Source organism: Nicotiana tabacum, chromosome 24 (assembly GCF_000715075.1).
Source record: "Nicotiana tabacum cultivar K326 chromosome 24, ASM71507v2, whole genome shotgun sequence".
Classification (NCBI taxonomy): Eukaryota; Viridiplantae; Streptophyta; class Magnoliopsida; order Solanales; family Solanaceae; genus Nicotiana; species Nicotiana tabacum.
Genome location: NC_134103.1, coordinates 108,177,188 through 108,194,231, shown reverse-complemented (window position 1 = coordinate 108,194,231; position 17,044 = coordinate 108,177,188). Strand labels below are relative to the sequence as shown.

Sequence of the window (17,044 nt, the reverse complement as noted above, 5' to 3'; positions counted from 1 at the left end):
CACCCCCCAATATAATGAAACCATTATTCTTCGCTCTTCAGACATTATGACAAAATGCAAAACAACTTAACGAAGAAATATTTCAGAAGACTTGAGAATATTTGTGAATGAATTTTTAGAAAATCTTTAACCTCTTTAAATAAGGCAAAAAATAATTCGGGGTACAATTGTTTTTAAGTATAGCGCTTTAAATAAGGGCGCTATACCCAGTTGAATTATTGTTATGTCAGTTAAGCCCAGAAAAATTATTGGTGAGCCCACATAATATGTATAGTGCGGTAAGAAAAGGCGTTATATATATAGCGCCATTTAAAATGGCGTTTATATATATTTTGATGACTGTGTTTTTTTCACATTTTGGTTCTTTGAGTCCAAAAAAACCACATTTTGGTTCCGGACTCGAACAACTACACCCACAATAGTACTGTTTAGCCTTAAAAGTTGCTACTTTTGTTCCCTTCACTATATAAGCATAGAAGTTAATCAAGCTATAAATTGCGTTAACAATGTGCAACTTTTTTATACCATCAGGGTAAAATAATCTACAACACGTAAATCTCCATATTAAGCCTAATTTGGTAATATATAAATAAAGTAAACAATCTGTTATAACAAGTTAGAACACTATCAGCATATATAAGTTAAATTTATTACATTATCAGTAAGCAAATACAATCTCTGCAGCATCAAGTTATTCAAGAAACATGCAGAGTCTGATCTTGTGACTAGGAACATCAAGGTGAACCATTTCTTACCCTGTTGATACAACAATAATGCAGAAGAACAGAAGTACATCTGGAGAAAAGAATGGTTGCCAAGGAAACAAGGGAATAATAATAATGGTTGCATGCAATAGACACAACATACTAATTTCACCTTTATTTTACCACTTGAACGGCAGAAGAAGATAAGTGAAGGTGCCCAGGACACCTTGCTGTTACCGAGTATACTTGCTAGTACCAGTTAGTTCTTTTAACAGGCACAGGCTGGCTGTCATTTAATGAAACCTGAAGATTCCATAGGAAAAAGGGGGTTAAGCACAGATCGAAATAATGGCAGATATAATTTGAATGAAGCCTATAATGAAGTGGATAAACATATATGGTGCCTTAGAGAGAAACCAGGGTATACCTGCGGTCCTAAACTACGGTATGCTCCAATCAAGAAAAGGATGGAATTCCATGCACAAGTTTGTATTGCACGTTTGATCTCTAACTCAGTAAATAGAACAATACTTCTAAAGCAACTCCAGTGAAATTTTAAGGCTAAATATTACTCCAATGGCTTCCCTTGTGCACAAAACTTGGGCAGACTTGCACACAAATGTGACCACGGGTTGATAAGTATGATACCATATGTGAATATAAACCAGAACAGATTGAAATCCATATTCACAAACCTCAGAAATGACAAGCTGCTCAGCCGTAACTTCATTTCAGGAAGATACGTAACTGCAACTGTTAAATAATCCTCCCTAAATAAGGCATCAAGAAGTGGTACAGCAATAAGCTGCACAAACAAGTTAGAAAGCCGTGAAATCGACAAGGCTAAAGATTTAGAACAGATGAAGAATGAGTAGCGAGACCAAAAGAAAGCAAAATTTAGAAATAATTACTATGAAGATCAAGGACATTATCTTACTTGAGTATCGAAGTCCTCAAAGATTGTAGATAACAGTGAGTAGCATAAAAAGTGCTTTTAGTTTTTGGTGCTGTACGTCATCTTCTGAATGAAGAAGCTAACAACAGCATTATTAGAGCCGAATAGGCTAACAAGTTGTATGTTAACTAACAATGTCTCTGTTCAAGGATCATCAATGCTGATTGTAACACTTCTCTAGCCTTTCTATCTGGCGTACATCCAGCGGATTCCATTTCACTATATATCTTGGGGACCTAACAAGCAACAACAAATTAGAGCCAGATAAATGCTGCTAAATATAGAAAAAGTCCAGTCACAATATAATTTCCATGATTTCTACTCCCTTTTCTCACTGAAGCCAGAAAAGAAATCAAATCATTTATCTTTTTACCTGATCGAACTTCTTAGCCCTCATAAAAGCCTTCATTAAAGTACTATAAGTAACCACATCAGGAGTAATACCCTAGAAAAATAGCAGCACCACTATCAGCAAAGTTTATCTCAGGAAATATGCCTGAGGAAAAGTTGGAAATGTTTAAGGACTTACCATCTCCCTTATGTGCTGGTAAATTGATAGTGCCTCCATATGCCTACCAGCAGTCCCGAAAGCATTGATCAACACATTTAGCATTATAAGGTTTGGTTCCATTCCTTCGGCTTCCATTATCTGCAGAACCTTTACAGTCTGCTCACATAATCCCTGCACACAAGGCAAGAATATCAAAAAGGATGGAATCTCCTCAAAGCTGCTTAAGATACTATCTTAAAAATGGTAATATGCAGGTGAAGGAAACATTAATTGAAATAGATACAACAACAACAACAACAACAATAACAACATACCAAGTGTATTCCCACGGCGTAGACTGAAAAATGTAAAGAGAGACCTCAAATATAAGGAGACCAAGAATATAAGCCATGCCAGAAATTAAGACAAAGTAAATGGAAGGCCGATGTTTAAGTCTCAACTCGACTCAAAAACTCTTTCCAAAGTTATCTAATCCAAGATTTGCACTACCGTTGTATAAAGTGGCAGATTTAAGTCATGCCACTGACCCCACGTTGGAAATATTCACATCTCAATGAAAGAATTTGCAATTTGAAGACACTCCCAGAGTCATTCCTCATACCATAAATGTAATGCATCCCAAAATCAATTTTTTCCTGCAGGATAATTTATATCAATGTTCTCTTACAACCTATGTTGTATCTCAACCAAAAAATAGATAAGAGGGGATCAGGGGATAATCTGTCCACCAAATATTTCTCCCATTTCTTCACCCGACAACAAAACAATAAGGAACTAAATTAGCAATCAATTAAAAAACTTGGATCGAATATTTGGAAGACCGTAGTTCCCTTACCTTCTTTCTAGAACAAAATATGTTTTAATATCTTTTTGCAGCCAACTATTCAAATATGCTTCGAACTAACATCTTTCTTTAGTTGCGAAGAGAACCTAAAATGGTCAAATGCTACGAATTTAATCCAATTTAAAGACTAGGAGCATGTAAGACATGCACATGCCAATCCTGAGAGATGGACTTTCAATCAGAGGACTACTTACCTGCGCACCAAATCTCCAACTTTCAATCTATCTGCACACTAAGTCCCAAGGGCCCTCAGGCACCTTCCTCCACCCCCACCCCCACACCCAAAATGGAAAAGAAGAAACATATTGAGGTTGCTACGACCTACTCAGCTAGTGCACATATTTTCAGATAATCATTAACTATTTTATGTTTAGATATACAAGCAAACTTAGTCTACACCTTTCTATTGTAAAAGATAAAAGAAAATCATTCTCCTTCAAGAAGGAACAGCACAACACGTCACCTGCTGAGCGTAGGCATGGGCCAGGACACAAAAGATGCTAGGTGAAAGCTGAAGACCTTCCAATTTCAGAGCATTTAAGCAATACTCTGCATCCTGAAATCTACCCTGCTGGCCATAAATATCAACCAAGACAGCGTAAATAGCCCCACTCTTGTGATGTCCTCTCCCTTGCATATTCTTGAGAATTTTATTGATAACATCCCACCTACCCTGCTCCACTAAATGGGTAATAATGATAATGAAGATCTTTGGATCAGGGTATAGTCCTTGTTCTTGCATCTCATCGAACAAATCTATAGCAGTATCAAGATGCCCAAACTTGCAATGCCACCGGATCAAAGAATTCCATGTTCTAAAATCAGGCTTTATGCCATCTCGGCGCATTTTTTCAAACACTTCTAAGGCCTCTCCCAACTCACCATACTTGCCAAAAGTATCAATGATGCTATTAAAGAGACGCTTATCCAATCGTAACCCCATCTCACGGATCTCTTCCACAATGCCTAGTGCTTTTTTCCACATCCCATTGTCCCTATACAGTTCAGTTATTTTACTATACACAAAAGAATTTAAACGATAACTTTCTCTCCTCATTTTGGAGACAATCAACCAAGTATCCTCCAACCGCCCAGCATTGACATAATACTCAAGCAAGATCTCATAAGTTTCTTGGTTTCTCTCAACATCCAAATCTTCAAGTAACATCAAGACCTTATCTGCTAGCCTTAAGAGGCCTTTTCGCAGGAAGCTCCTAAGTAACGCATTGAACACCTTTACCCCTGGCCTGCGACCAGAAGATAACATTTCATGAAAGATTGCATCAGCTTCCAAGGTCCTGCCAACACTTCCAAGAGCAGCGATCAAACTAGTATAAGACAAATAATTTGCATGAAAACCCAAAGCCTCCATCTGGGAAAGCAACCCCATTGCCTTATCAACGTCACCTTCACTACACAACTCACAAATGGATGCATTGTATAAATCATAAGAAATCTCCTCACCATTTATATGAAAAGTCTGCTGCTCATTACTCGAGTAGTCAATGGTTCCAAAAAGACAATTAACTGAAAAGCCACATCTTTTAGCTCTACTTTGCAATAAAAGCTTAATTGATGTAGGTAGCATCTTGCGTTTGATTGGATCAACGTGATGCTTCAGATAAACAGGGGCAAGATCCCACACACCATGAGGGCATATAGCTGGACTGGATCTAAAAAGAAGCTTTTGTCGCATCTGCATGCTCTTTTGCAGGAAGTATGCTCACTGCAACTAAAAATGGTTAGAGAGCCATTGCTATTAAAGAACTGTAAATTGTAAACGAAATATGTATTCTTTCTTGCTATATCCACACAATCTTAACAGGTAACAAATGCAAAATTCTCCAGCAAAGTGATGAAGTTAGCCCCAATAGGTTATTCTGCCACCAGGACAGATTACATCCTTTTTGTTTCGATTAACTTCAGAAGTAAAATGAAATCTGTGGGCTAAGTTCAAAAGTGTTGCCAAGCTTTGCGAGCCCCTCCGTTTCAATTTTTATGGTAGTATTTGACGAGACACGCAGTTTAACAAAGAAAGATAGACTTTTGAAACTTGTGGTTTTAAACATGCTACAACATTTCTATGACAAACATGCTATCAAGGATAAAATGAAAATTTTGAAGTTAAATTGTTTCCAAATAGAGAAAAGTGTTGAAACATACTAAATCAGAAATAGTCCCACATAAAATGGAATATAGGGATGCAGCAGGGAGTAATAAAATTTCTAACTGCAGCTCCCATTCACACACTTTATCAAACAGAGCAAAGGCAAGGCCAAAATGCTGCGACATTTTTGGAATATGCTGAGCTTTGCGAGTAACTAGCAAACGTCCAACTTAAATCCCTTTTACAGTTAATTTACACAAAATTGAGGGTTCCGTCAGTAGCGGAGCCAACCATTGGTCTAGTGCCTAGGGTCAAAACTCTGTATATATGTGCGAAAAATAGAAATGTATACAGAATTAGATATGCATTTCAAAAATCACACTCAGCTCAGAATCACAACGCCTAAATTCTAAATACGCCAATCGGCCACTGGTTCCGCAATGAATAACAGGTAGACAAATTCATTGGGTAAAGACATTAGTGATTTTTGTGTCCAGAAAGGGACGAAGAGGGAACTTACAGTTCGATTTCTGACTGTCGAAATTGATAAAAATGGAGCAACTTTCTAGCCGAGGGAGGGTCCTTACTTGAAAGTTGAAACTACTTTTATCCTCCACTCAGTCTATCTTTTTATATTAGCAAAAAGAATTTGGTATCACAAACATGTTTCTACGTATAATTTTGTCAAATTCTTGTTCCTTAATGGGGTAAACGCAGACCAATTTATATAACGTGAAAAAAGTTGTATATAATTGTGAAAAAGATTTTCTTATGTAAAATGTGTACATAAATACACTAGCTTTTTCGACCAAATAAAGAACATAAATAAATATTCTTAAAAAATACTCCCTCTATTTCAAAGGGAATGAAAAGGTATGTTCAAATATTGTAATTACAACTACTATAAATTACATTTTTTTAATTAAATAATTATAATAAACCATAGTTTTTTAAAAAAAAAAGTTATTTTACTCTCAAATAATAATAGTGGCATATAAATTGGAATAGCCGAGTATTAATTATACATATAGTTCTCGAAAAGATCCTGTTTACCCGAAAAATCGGATATCGTTAGATTTGTGTATGGTTCTAAGGATACGCGATACAATTTGATATAAATCGTGTAAAGAAATAGAAATAAGTGTATTCTTGACTATGAGAATGAGAATAACGAGCAGAAAGAATGAATAAGATAAAGTAAAACAAGCATAAGGGGATATCTTTCAATATGAGAAGTGATCTTTTGTTACAGTGTGCCCGCCTTGCTTACAATCCATGTCTCTCTTATAGTAGAGGGATCCTACTTTATATACAATAAAAAATACGTAGTGAAAAGCCCATGATGTATTGTCTTTTCCTCGATTTCTGTCAACATTCTCTCCCATAGTGCGGTTGCAACGGCCCTAGTCTGCGAGCTCGATACTGGCTCGAGCTCGATACTGGATCGAGCCCTCGGCCTTGGTCCGAGCTCGATTCTGACTTGGGGTCTCGGTATTCAGGGTGAGTGTTGGTCGGTCCATGCATCTTCGATAATCCCCGCTTTGCCTCGTAGTTCGATTTGGATATGAGCTCGATAATGATATCGAGCTTGTCATTGATCGATCTTAGAGCTCGAAGCTCGCCGCCCTTACTTCGGACCTTGACCGAGCTTGTCATGCAGATATCCTTTGATCGAAATATTATCGTCTCGACCAGTCCGTACGACTGACTCAAATCGATTTTGACCGTACACAGATAGTCCCCTCGTTTCTCGGAAAAGGATGTGACGAGAAACGATATGATTTTCCAACAGCTCGATCAGATATATACTGACGTTTTCATCGATCCCAACCCTGGCGTATGTGATAGCTGTCCCATCGGTTCGGTTTTACCGAGTCATTTAATGTGTCAGATGGTGGTTAGCCACCTCTGATATTGAACCGTCATTGCTCCAATCTATAAATAGCCTTTCCTTCCACCATTCATTATTTTTACGTCTTCAATCTTCCAAATTTTTCAAGTTCATTTTCATCTTCTCTGAGTTTTCTGCCTGTAAACCTGTGAGTTTTACTACAAACTCTTCCTTAGAACACCAAATACTTCTGTTCTTTGTTTACGAAATCTTAAATGGCAAAAACGTCTAAAACTGTTCCGAAAAAAGAGACTGCTTCTTCATCTCGACCTACTGGTGGCCAGGATGGGGAAGAGCCCCGCCCTGAGGAATTCGTTCCGGTTGGGTGTTTGACCGTAGGCGATTTTAAAATTGAAAAGCCTTCTCCGAGACAGGGTCGGTGTGAGCCGATGTCGAGGTACCAATGTTCAATCACCGAAAAAGTTCTCGATAAAGTCATACAAGAATGCAACTGGATAATAAACTCATAGTAATCCCGTCGCCCGATGAATCAATTACTACCTACGTCGAAGGGTTCTTAAGCTTTTATACTTATCCTTTCACGTTGGGACCCCTAGACCCTGTCATCGTTGCCTTTTGTAAGAGGTACGATGTGACCCTCGGCCAAATCCACCCTTCCTTTTGGAGGATAGTGATTCTTCTTCGATTTTTCTCGAGCAAGGTCGAGGGGCGTATCTTCACCCTCGATCATCTTATGCATCTTTACAGTCCCCAACTTTATCGAGGAGGGTTGACCAAGCTTTCTTGCCGAGCAACCAAAGCGCCATTCTCGAGCATAGACGAGACCCGGGATCGGGGTTGGATGGGCCATTTTGTTCGAATCAAAACCTCGGATCTGATCCATGTCGATGACTTGCCATTTCCCGAGAAATGGAATGAGCCGTGAGTAAATGTTTCTCTTTGTCCGTTTTGGTTCTGTGATTGCTTTCTATTTTGTTGATCCATTCTTCCTTATCACAACCGTAGCTCGAATGCCATAACCGATCCCGGATCTTAGACAATGGGTCGAAAGCCTGGTGTTGCAAAGACCGTACTCCAAGCATGCTTGGATCGAATTATCAAAGGGTCGATGGGAGGCCAGCAGCCATGGTAAATCTTTTTGTCGACTTGTCTCTTCATCTGTTTGTATGGTAAATCTCCCTCTTCCCTTTTGTAGGACTTGGGAAAGATGTAGTCATGAGGCCACCATCTGGTGGCAAAGAAGTTCATGTCCTGAAGCAGGTGAAAGAAAGGAAGAGAAAAGACGTATCGATCTCCCCGAGCTCAGAAAAGAAGAAACCGGCTAAGAGATCTCGAAAGCCGAAGGAGGGCTCTGGTGTTATATCTTCGGAAGCTGTCCGCCATTCAAGGGACCAGCCCGAAGAAGGAGAGGAGAATTTAGCCTGCGTACGGGCTAATATTGTGATTCAACAGTCTTCCAATTTGGTAGAAGCAAATTAGGGAACCTTGGCCATAATCCCAGAACAACAAGAAGCCGAGATTATCTCTTCTCGAGCTAAGATGATTGAAAGGGATACCGAGGGTGGATCCTCTCAGGCAGTAGCAGATATTTCAAGGGATGAATTCAGGATAGTTGACATTGGCGGATCCCCTCAAATTTCGGATGCCATGATTCGAGAGGCCATCATGTTGGAGGATCGGTCGTATGAGGGTATTTAGGAGTCGGCTGATATCCATGGTTTTCTAGAGGGGCTCGAATCAGGTGCCTCGGAGGAGGTTACCGATTTCGGTGGAATGCAGGTACCCAAAAAAACATCGTGGTCGGGTTCCACCGAGCCTTCATCGATTCATAAACTGGTGGACCGATTTCCGGCCCCGAGTATCGATCCCGACCGAAGGCGGAAGATAGTGCTCTCCATTCCTGCGGATACCCGAATTTTTTCTTCCCCTGTGGGGATTGCCAGTTACCTTCGGTCCTTGGTGACCAAAGAAGATCAATCAGTGATGAATGCGGTGGGGTCTGCCTGTATTTTCAACGAGGCCCAACATGCTTTGAATCGGGTAACTCTGATGGCTTTTTCGCCGCTTCTTTTACACAGAGTTGCAGGTAATTCTAACGTTTCTCCTTTTGTTTGCAGGCTTCGGTGTTGCATCACGAGGCCTTTCTTTGAATCAGGGAGGAGCATGATGCCGAGGTTCGGAACCTCACTAAGAAGAGTGACTCGTACAAGCTTCTTAGTGAAAAACTTCTAGCAAATTTGACAGCGGCTCGGGAAGAGTATGAGGAGATTGCTGAGCAGGTATTCTGAATGTTCCATGATAGTGAAGATGAAAAAGAGATAACCACTAATGATCCGATTCTGCAAGTTCGGCAGAGGATCGAGCAGATTGGACGGCTTAACTCACAGGTAGATGCGCTACTGGTCGAGGCAGAAGAATTTAAAAGGTGTATGGATAACCTTGCCTCAAAAAAGGAAACCGTCGAAGCTCAATTGGAGCTGTCCGATGCCCAACTTCGATCTGCAAAAGAAAATGCTTTGGGGCTGATCGAAAAGATGAAAGAGCTTCAGCATCGGTTGGATTTGGCCACTTTAGATAAAAGCAGATTTAGCCAAAGAACCCGAAATGGCCAGATCTAAAGTGAACGAGGCCAACAAAAGAGCCGATGCCAAAGTGGCTCAGTTCGGGATCGATGTCGAGGTTAACCAAGCCAAAGCTGCGAGCATGGTTGAACACGCAAAGTGGCAGGCTCGGAGAGAGGCTCTCGAGGAGGTCAGAGCTCGGGGCTTCGATGTTGGGGCCGAGATTGAAGTTGCCAGGGCAGAGGAGAACAAAGCTCGGAGGTTGGCCTTTCTTGAGGAAGACTCCGATTATTTGGGGGAGTCTGAAGATGAGGACGATGCCGAGAATACGGCCTCCGATGAAGATTGAGTCATTTAGGGCCTTAGGTCGATCGCTGTGTTCTTTTGATACCGCTTTCGGTTTTTGTATAAAGAACTTCCTTTTGGAAGAGTAGCCGCCTCTGTAAAAAAAAATTGTAAATATGAATCTTTCTTTTTTTTTGAAGAAAAATAGCCTTTCAAACTAAATATGTAGTTTAAATTTAAATCTCGGTTGCCTTCGGGCCTTGTGGGTAGTCCCATTTGCTTTACCGGGCTCGAACATCCTTTAGCTTAAACAGTCAAGTGTTCGTTTTAATTCAAAGAAATGAGTAGTTTTGCTCGAAATCGAAATAAAAGTAGCCCGCAGGCTTAGTAGTCGAGTGAATGATTTGAACTCGATGCAAGGCAGCCTGTAGGCGTAATGGTCGAAGTAGCCCGTAGGCTTAGTGGTCGAGTGAGTGCTTGCTCGAACTCAAAATAAAAGTAGCTCGTAGGCTTAGCAGTCGAGTGAATAATTCGAACTCGATGTAATGTAGCCCGTAGGCATAATGGTCAAGTGAGTGCTTGCTCGAACTCAAAATAAAAGTAGCCCGTAGGCTTAGTGGTCGAGTGAGTGCTTGCTCGAACTCAAAATAAAAGCAGCTCGTAGGCTTAGAAGTCAAGTGAAAGATTCGAACTTGATGCAATGTAGCCCATAGGCATAATGGTCGAGTGAGTGCTTGCTCGAACTCGAAATAAAAGTAGCCCGTAGGCTTAGCAGTTGAGTGAATGATTCGAGCTCGATGCAATGTAGCCCACAGGTGTAATAGTCGAGTGAGTGCTTACTCGAACTCGAAATAAAAGTAGCTCGTAGGCTTATTGGTCGAGTGAGTGCTTGCTCGAACTCAAAATAAAAGTAGCTCGTAGGCTTAGCAGTCGAGTGAATGATTCGAACTCGATGCAATGTAGCCCGTAGGCATAATGGTCGAGTGAGTGCTTGCTCAAACTCGAAATAAAAGTTGCCCGTAGGCGTAATAGTCGAGTGAGTGCTTGCTCGAACTCGAAATAAAAGTAGCTCGTAGGCTTAGTAGCCGAGTGAATGATTCGAACTCGAAATAATGTAGCCCGCAGGCGTAATGGTCAAATTAGCCCGTAGGCTTAATGGTCGAGTGAGTGCTTGCTCGAACTCGAAATAAAAGTAGCCCGTAGGCTTAGCAGTCGAGTGAATGATTCGAACTCGATGCAATGTAGCCCATAGACGTAATGGTCTAGTGAGCGCTTGCTCGAACTCAATCCTGTTTGCATAATAAATCTTGAACATAGAATATCAGTAAAGAAGAGGGCTTTCTTTGAAAGTTATTATACATGGGTTCATGTTTTGCGTCAGGCTCAGGCCAACTATATAAGCATGGTTCGTTTTTGACCATTTGGCTCTTACAACATTTCTTGTTTGAGACACTGTTTGTCATGAAATAACGAAGCAACTTCCTTTGCACCGAACTTGATAATCATCACAGATGCGTTCAATGATAAAGCCTCCCAGTATACGAGGTTGATTTTAAAGAGGCCTCGGATACTCAGCAGTAATATCATTTTCGCTATATGGCTGGTATCGATCTTTGGTCGACTTTTGCTTTTTCGTAACGGACCTAGATTTCAACTGGTCATCTTCGATTCTTATTTTGGATTGATATCGATTGTGCACATCGGTCCAAGTAATAGCTGGGTACTCGATTAGATTTTGCTTCAGCCGCCATGAAGCCATCGAGCTCCGTTCGTTTAGACCTTGAGTGAAAGCTTGAACAGCCCAATCGTCTGTGACTGGTGGCAGATCCATTCGTTCCATTTGAAAACGGGCTACGAACTCTCTTAGCATCGCGTTATCCTTTTGTATTACCTTGAACAGGTTCAACTTTCTGGTTTCGACCTTTATGGCTCCGGCATGTGCTTTTACGAAGCAATCTGCAAGCATAGCAAAAGAATCAATAGAGTTAGATAGTAAATTATGATACTATACCATTGCCCCATTTGACAGGGTTTCACCGAATTTTTTCAATAATACAGATTCGATCTCATCATCTTCCAAATCATTGCCCTTGATGGCACACGTGTAAGAAGTGACGTGCTCGTTGGGGTCGGTCGTTCCATTATATTTGGGTATTTCGGGCATACGGAATTTTTTGGGAATTGGTTTTGGGGCTGCACTCGAGAGAAAAGGCTTTTGAATGAATTTTTTCGAATCTAGCCTCTTTTATCATTGGTGGAGCTCCCGGGATCTGATCGACCCTGAAATTATATGTTTCTACTTTTTTATCATTGGCTTCGACTCGTTTTGTGAGTTCCTCGAGTAATTTAGTAATTTCGGGAGTAGTCCCTGATTCTTGCTCATTTGACTTCACTATGGCTGGTTCCGTTCTGTGGGTGATTTCTCGAAGCGGATTGGGATCCGGCCTGCTTTGTACCTGAGTTTGGCTCTGCAACTGAGCTATCGCTATTTACTGGGCTTGTAACATCTCGAAGATCATCCGTAAGCTGACTCCGATATCCTCCACATTATGGGTGTCTCGAACTACGGATCGAGTGCCGCCCTGAATGCTTTTTTCGGTTCGGAACGTTGGTTCGCCTCAAGAGCCACTTGTGAATTGACATCTAGCGGTACTTTGACTCGAGCTTCGTTGACATCGTTAATTCGCCTTCTGGCCCTGGGTGTCAAGTTGTTGGTTTCATCTTGAAGGCAGGCTTCGTGGTCGATAGGTAAAGCCATCAATCGAGGGTTTGTCATTGTTGATTTGAAGTTGTAAACTGGTGTGTATTGCAGATTTGTATCAAATAACCACTGTTACCCTTAGCCCCACGGTGGGCGCCAAACTGTTTACCCGAAAAATCGGATAACATTAGATTTGTGTATGGTTCTAAGGATACGCGATACAATTTGATATAAATCGTGTAAAAAATAGAAATAAGTGTATTCTTGACTATGATAATGAGAATAACGAGCAGAAAGAATGAATAAGATAAAGTAAAATAAGCATAAGGGAATATCTTTCAATATGAGAAGTGATCTTTTGTTACAGTGTGTCCTCCTTGCTTACAATCCATGTCCCTCTTATAGTAGAGGGATCCTACTTTATATACAATAAAAAATACGTAGCGGAGAGCCCATGATGTATTGTCTTTTCCTCGATTTCCGCCAAGATTCTCTCCCATAGTGCGGTTGCAACGGCCCTAGTCTGCGAGCTCGATACTGGCTCGAGCTCTGTACTGGATTGAGCCCTCGGCCTTGGTCCGAGCTCGATTCTGACTTGGGGTCTCGGTATTCAGGGTGAGTATTGGTCGGTCCATGTATCTTCGATAATCCCCGCTTTGCCTCATAGTTCGATTTGGATATGAGCTCGATAATGATATCGAGCTTGTCATTGATCGGTCTTAGAGCTCGAAGCTCGCCGCCCTTACTTCGGACATTGACCGAGCTTGTCATGCAGATATCCTTTGATTGAAATATTATCGTCTCGACCAGTCCGTACGACTGACTCAAATCAGTTTTGAGCATACACAGATCCAAAAGAGCAAAACAAGTAAAATTGAGAGTTATGTTGTAGCTCACTGATAGAGTCATGTATACAGCGTTCGTCTCACCGAACTCTTGCAATATCTACTTTACAAAGGTTTATAAACGAGGGTGATGACAAAGAGAGTTGGAAATGTAAATTTTCATTCATTAATTGCAACATCTAAATAGTAAATATTACTCCCTCCGGTCCACAATAAGAGATTTTTTGGCCCTTTTTTGTGGTCCAAAATATCTGATTTTTCCGGATTTCAAGAACAAATTAATTGCTTTTTTCCTACATTGCCCTTAGAGTAAATAGTGTTGGAGTATATATGTGGAGAGATAGTAAAGGTTAATATGGTCAATTTTATTATTAATTAATGTTAAAAGATGGATTTCTTAATTTTTGTGAAAACAACCAAAAAATTACTTATTGTGGACCGGGGGGAGTATTATTTTAATGACTAATGGAGAAGACGGTCATTATTGGTAATTCACTTCAAAATAGATTATGTTGCGCAGACTATTCATTCTAGTCGTTGCACCCCTAAGTAGGGGTGTACAAAGAAAAATCGATAAACCGCATCAAATCGATAATTCGAGTCAAATCGAAAAAAAAAACGATGTGGTTTGACTTGATTTGGTTTGGTATTGGAAAATAAAAATCGACCATAATTGGTTTGGTTTGGTTTTAACTAAAAAAAGTCAAATTGAAACCAAACCAACCCGATAGTACATTTATATAATTTTTAAAAATATTTTATACATATAAATAGTTATCGTAATTTATAAATATTTATTAAACTTTTTCACAGTTTTATGTTTTAACGTATTATTTCAAGTTTAGACTTAACATTCTTAAATGGTAAATAAATTTTATAGCCCATAAATGTAGTAACTCAAACAAAGTTTAAATCAATATTAATGCTAACAAAAGAAATTCAATTCAATACTAGGAATAGTGTTGGATAATTATTTTAGTTTTACATTGGCTTATAATGAAAATGCATAACTTAGTTTATCTTTTTCTTTAGTGCTTAGTTATGTAATTATATTAGTAGTACTTATTTTAGCATTACCTATATAATATTTTTAGATTATGTTAATTTTCATTATGGCTTATTAATTAGCAATATTTGTTTTATGTAATTTTATTATTTTATCTTTGTTATTAAATATTTTAGTATAATGCTATGACTTATCTCATATTATTGTGTTACTTTCTTGGAAAACACATTATATAGTTGTATTTTTCTAGGATTTAAGAAATATTTAGAGCACAAGTTACATAATTTATGCTATGAAGACTTTACCGGGAAAAAATTCGAAAATCCGAGAAAAATCGAGATTGAAAAACTCGACTTTGTTGGTTTGGTTTGGTTTATAAATTTAAAAACCTAACACCATTGGTTTGGTTTGATAATTGAAAAATCCGAACCAACTCGACATATGTACACCCGTACCCCTAAGTGAGTGGATTCATATTGAGTGTGGTCATTGGAGATCGAGTATTTTGAACACAATCCATGAACAACTTGGACGAAAAATGAAAGATTAAATTTTAGTTGTTGCCTACTAGTACCTACAACTTGAAAATTTCTCTAAATGAAAGATTGAATTATTGGTTGCACTACATTACCGATGAGTTTTCCACATAATATCTCTCATAACTTTGGATATTTTTATAGATTTGTTTTTAGAATTTTAAATTATTTTTACCTGAATTTCTGCACTCATATTCGTACCTGAATTCAGAATCTTAAAATTTAAATTATGAAGGATCCCACTTCTAGTCCGCACCCCGATCGACTACCCGTGCCCGAGTCTAAGCAACATAAATAATAGATGCGACGACTATCAAGTGACACAGTTTTTTATTTTTGGTAAATAAATTTTTTTTATAACTATTTGTGATATGTACAAGCAAAACTAAACTACTGCAGTTTGACATCTCCAAACTGCATGTCACGACCCAATTTCCCCTCCATGTGACGTCATGACGGCACCTAGTTTCTACAACTAGGTAAGCCTACCACTTTGCGGATTAATAAAATAAAAATATAAATTTAACCAACTATTCAAAAATACACAACAATCCCCAAAATCCGAAACATCGTGAATCACAAACTATAGAAGAAAAAGTCTAGTGTCTCTATACATCAAAATCTAACAAGGAAGATACTGAAAATAATGGACATGAGAAAGAGTATAAGGGGACTCTGAGGTCTGCGGCCGCGGCAGATATACCTTGAAGTCTCCAAAGCTGTCCCGGCTCACTGATAGTGCGGCTGATAAGGTGCACCTAGATATGCACACGAAAAACATGTGCAGAGAGTAGCATGAGTACACCACAATGGTACCCAGTAAGTGCCAAGCCTAACCTCGGTCGAGTAGTGACGAGGTTAGGTCAAGGCCCTACCGAAATAAATATAATAAATTAAACAGTAAAAGATATAAGTAAGTTTTATGGTAAACAGTTAAAGAAAATTTTCAAAAATTTAACAGTCAAGGGAACCCTCGGCTCAGAACAAGCTATACACAATGTGGAATCTCCCGGGATACCGCCCCGTAGTCCCGAATGAATATGCAGTACATGGGGAGATCTCCCGTAATACGTCCGTAGTCCCAAAGTAAGTATGCAGTACACGGGGATCTCCCAGAATACGTCCGTAGTCCCAATTTAAATATGCAGTATAGGGGGATCTCCCGGAATATGTCCGTAGTTCCAAAGTAAATATGCAGTACAAGGGGATCTCCCGAAATACGTCCGTAGTCCCAATTTAAATATACAGTACATGGGGATCTCCCGAAATACGTCCGTAGTCCCAATTTAAATATGCAAGACAGGGAGATCTCCCGAAATATCGTTCCGTAGTCCCAAAGTAAATATGCAGCACGAACGATAGAAATACAACTACATCACGAAATTCTTACAATTTAGGCTAGGTACCTGTCAGGGAAGGAGCAGGAAATTCACTAAGCATGCTGTACAGAATTTACATAAACAATTAAGACACGTAGACATGTTGTATTAGACTAAACATGATAGCTACACATATTGGAATAACTCAATTAAGAATGAAAATAGATTTGTACTCATTAAAATGGTATAACTCAAAATAACAGGAAAATATGTTGCTGCTCAGTAAGAAAATCGGGTTTTACCACAACTAGCCCGTGTACGTACTCGTCACCTCACGTACACGGCGCTCACATATCACAATAGTTTCAAATCTTAAGGGGATTTCCCCCACACAAAGTTAGGCAAGCCACTTACCTCGAACCAAGCTCAATCAATCGGTCACGTTCTTGTCATGAGTATCCGACTCCAAATGTTCCGAATCTATTCAAATCAATTGCATAATGTAAATATAACTACAAGTAACTAATTTAACTAATTAATTTCATCCGATAACCATTCTAAACACACCCGAGACCCTCGGGACCTCAACCAAACATACCAATCATTCCTGAAACATCATTCAAGCTTAGTTGAATCTTCGAATCACTCAAAACAATACCAAAACACCAAATTACCCTCGGATTCAAACTCAAAGAACTTGAAACTTCTAAATTCAATAACCGATGCCGAAACTAACCAAACCACGTCCGATTGACCCCAAATTTTGCACACAAGTTATATTAAATATTACGGACCTACTCCAACTTCCGGAATCAAAT

The 17,044-nt window shown here is 39.4% G+C and overlaps 1 protein-coding gene across 5 annotated transcripts; it reads right to left on the bottom strand.

The window, feature by feature from the left end:
- Nucleotides 1-564: 564 nt before the first annotated feature.
- LOC107819884 (uncharacterized) lies at nt 565-5,774 on the bottom strand. 5 transcript variants are annotated; one of them, XM_075248039.1, is made up of 8 exons: nt 5,642-5,774; nt 3,478-4,740; nt 2,485-2,805; nt 2,189-2,341; nt 2,033-2,104; nt 1,642-1,895; nt 1,132-1,509; nt 565-1,007 (listed from the first exon to the last, which is right to left on the bottom strand). In XM_075248039.1, exons 2-3 carry the CDS (start codon nt 4,714-4,716, stop codon nt 2,680-2,682), a joined length of 1,365 nt encoding a protein of 454 aa, XP_075104140.1. In that variant the 5' UTR covers nt 4,717-4,740; nt 5,642-5,774; the 3' UTR covers nt 565-1,007; nt 1,132-1,509; nt 1,642-1,895; nt 2,033-2,104; nt 2,189-2,341; nt 2,485-2,679. The 5 variants fall into 5 exon arrangements, with proteins under 5 accessions (XP_075104140.1, XP_016501545.1, XP_075104141.1 ...); XM_016646059.2 differs by lacking the exon at nt 2,485-2,805 and having other exon boundaries at nt 1,132-1,312; nt 1,400-1,509; XM_075248040.1 differs by having other exon boundaries at nt 3,478-4,746; nt 5,642-5,772.
- Between the last annotated feature and the right edge of the window lie 11,270 nt (nt 5,775-17,044).

Excerpts from the sequence above, each read along its gene's own strand:
- LOC107819884 (XM_016646058.2), bottom strand. The coding sequence starts at position 4,716 with ATGCAGATGCGACAAAAGCTTCTTTTTAGATCCAGTCCAGCTATATGC. Across the intron at positions 2,342-3,477 it reads CCCATGCCTACGCTCAGCAG|GGATTATGTGAGCAGACTGT; the intron begins GTGACGTGTTGT and ends CCTTGTGTGCAG. Across the intron at positions 2,105-2,188 it reads ACCAGCACATAAGGGAGATG|GGTATTACTCCTGATGTGGT; the intron begins GTAAGTCCTTAA and ends CTATTTTTCTAG.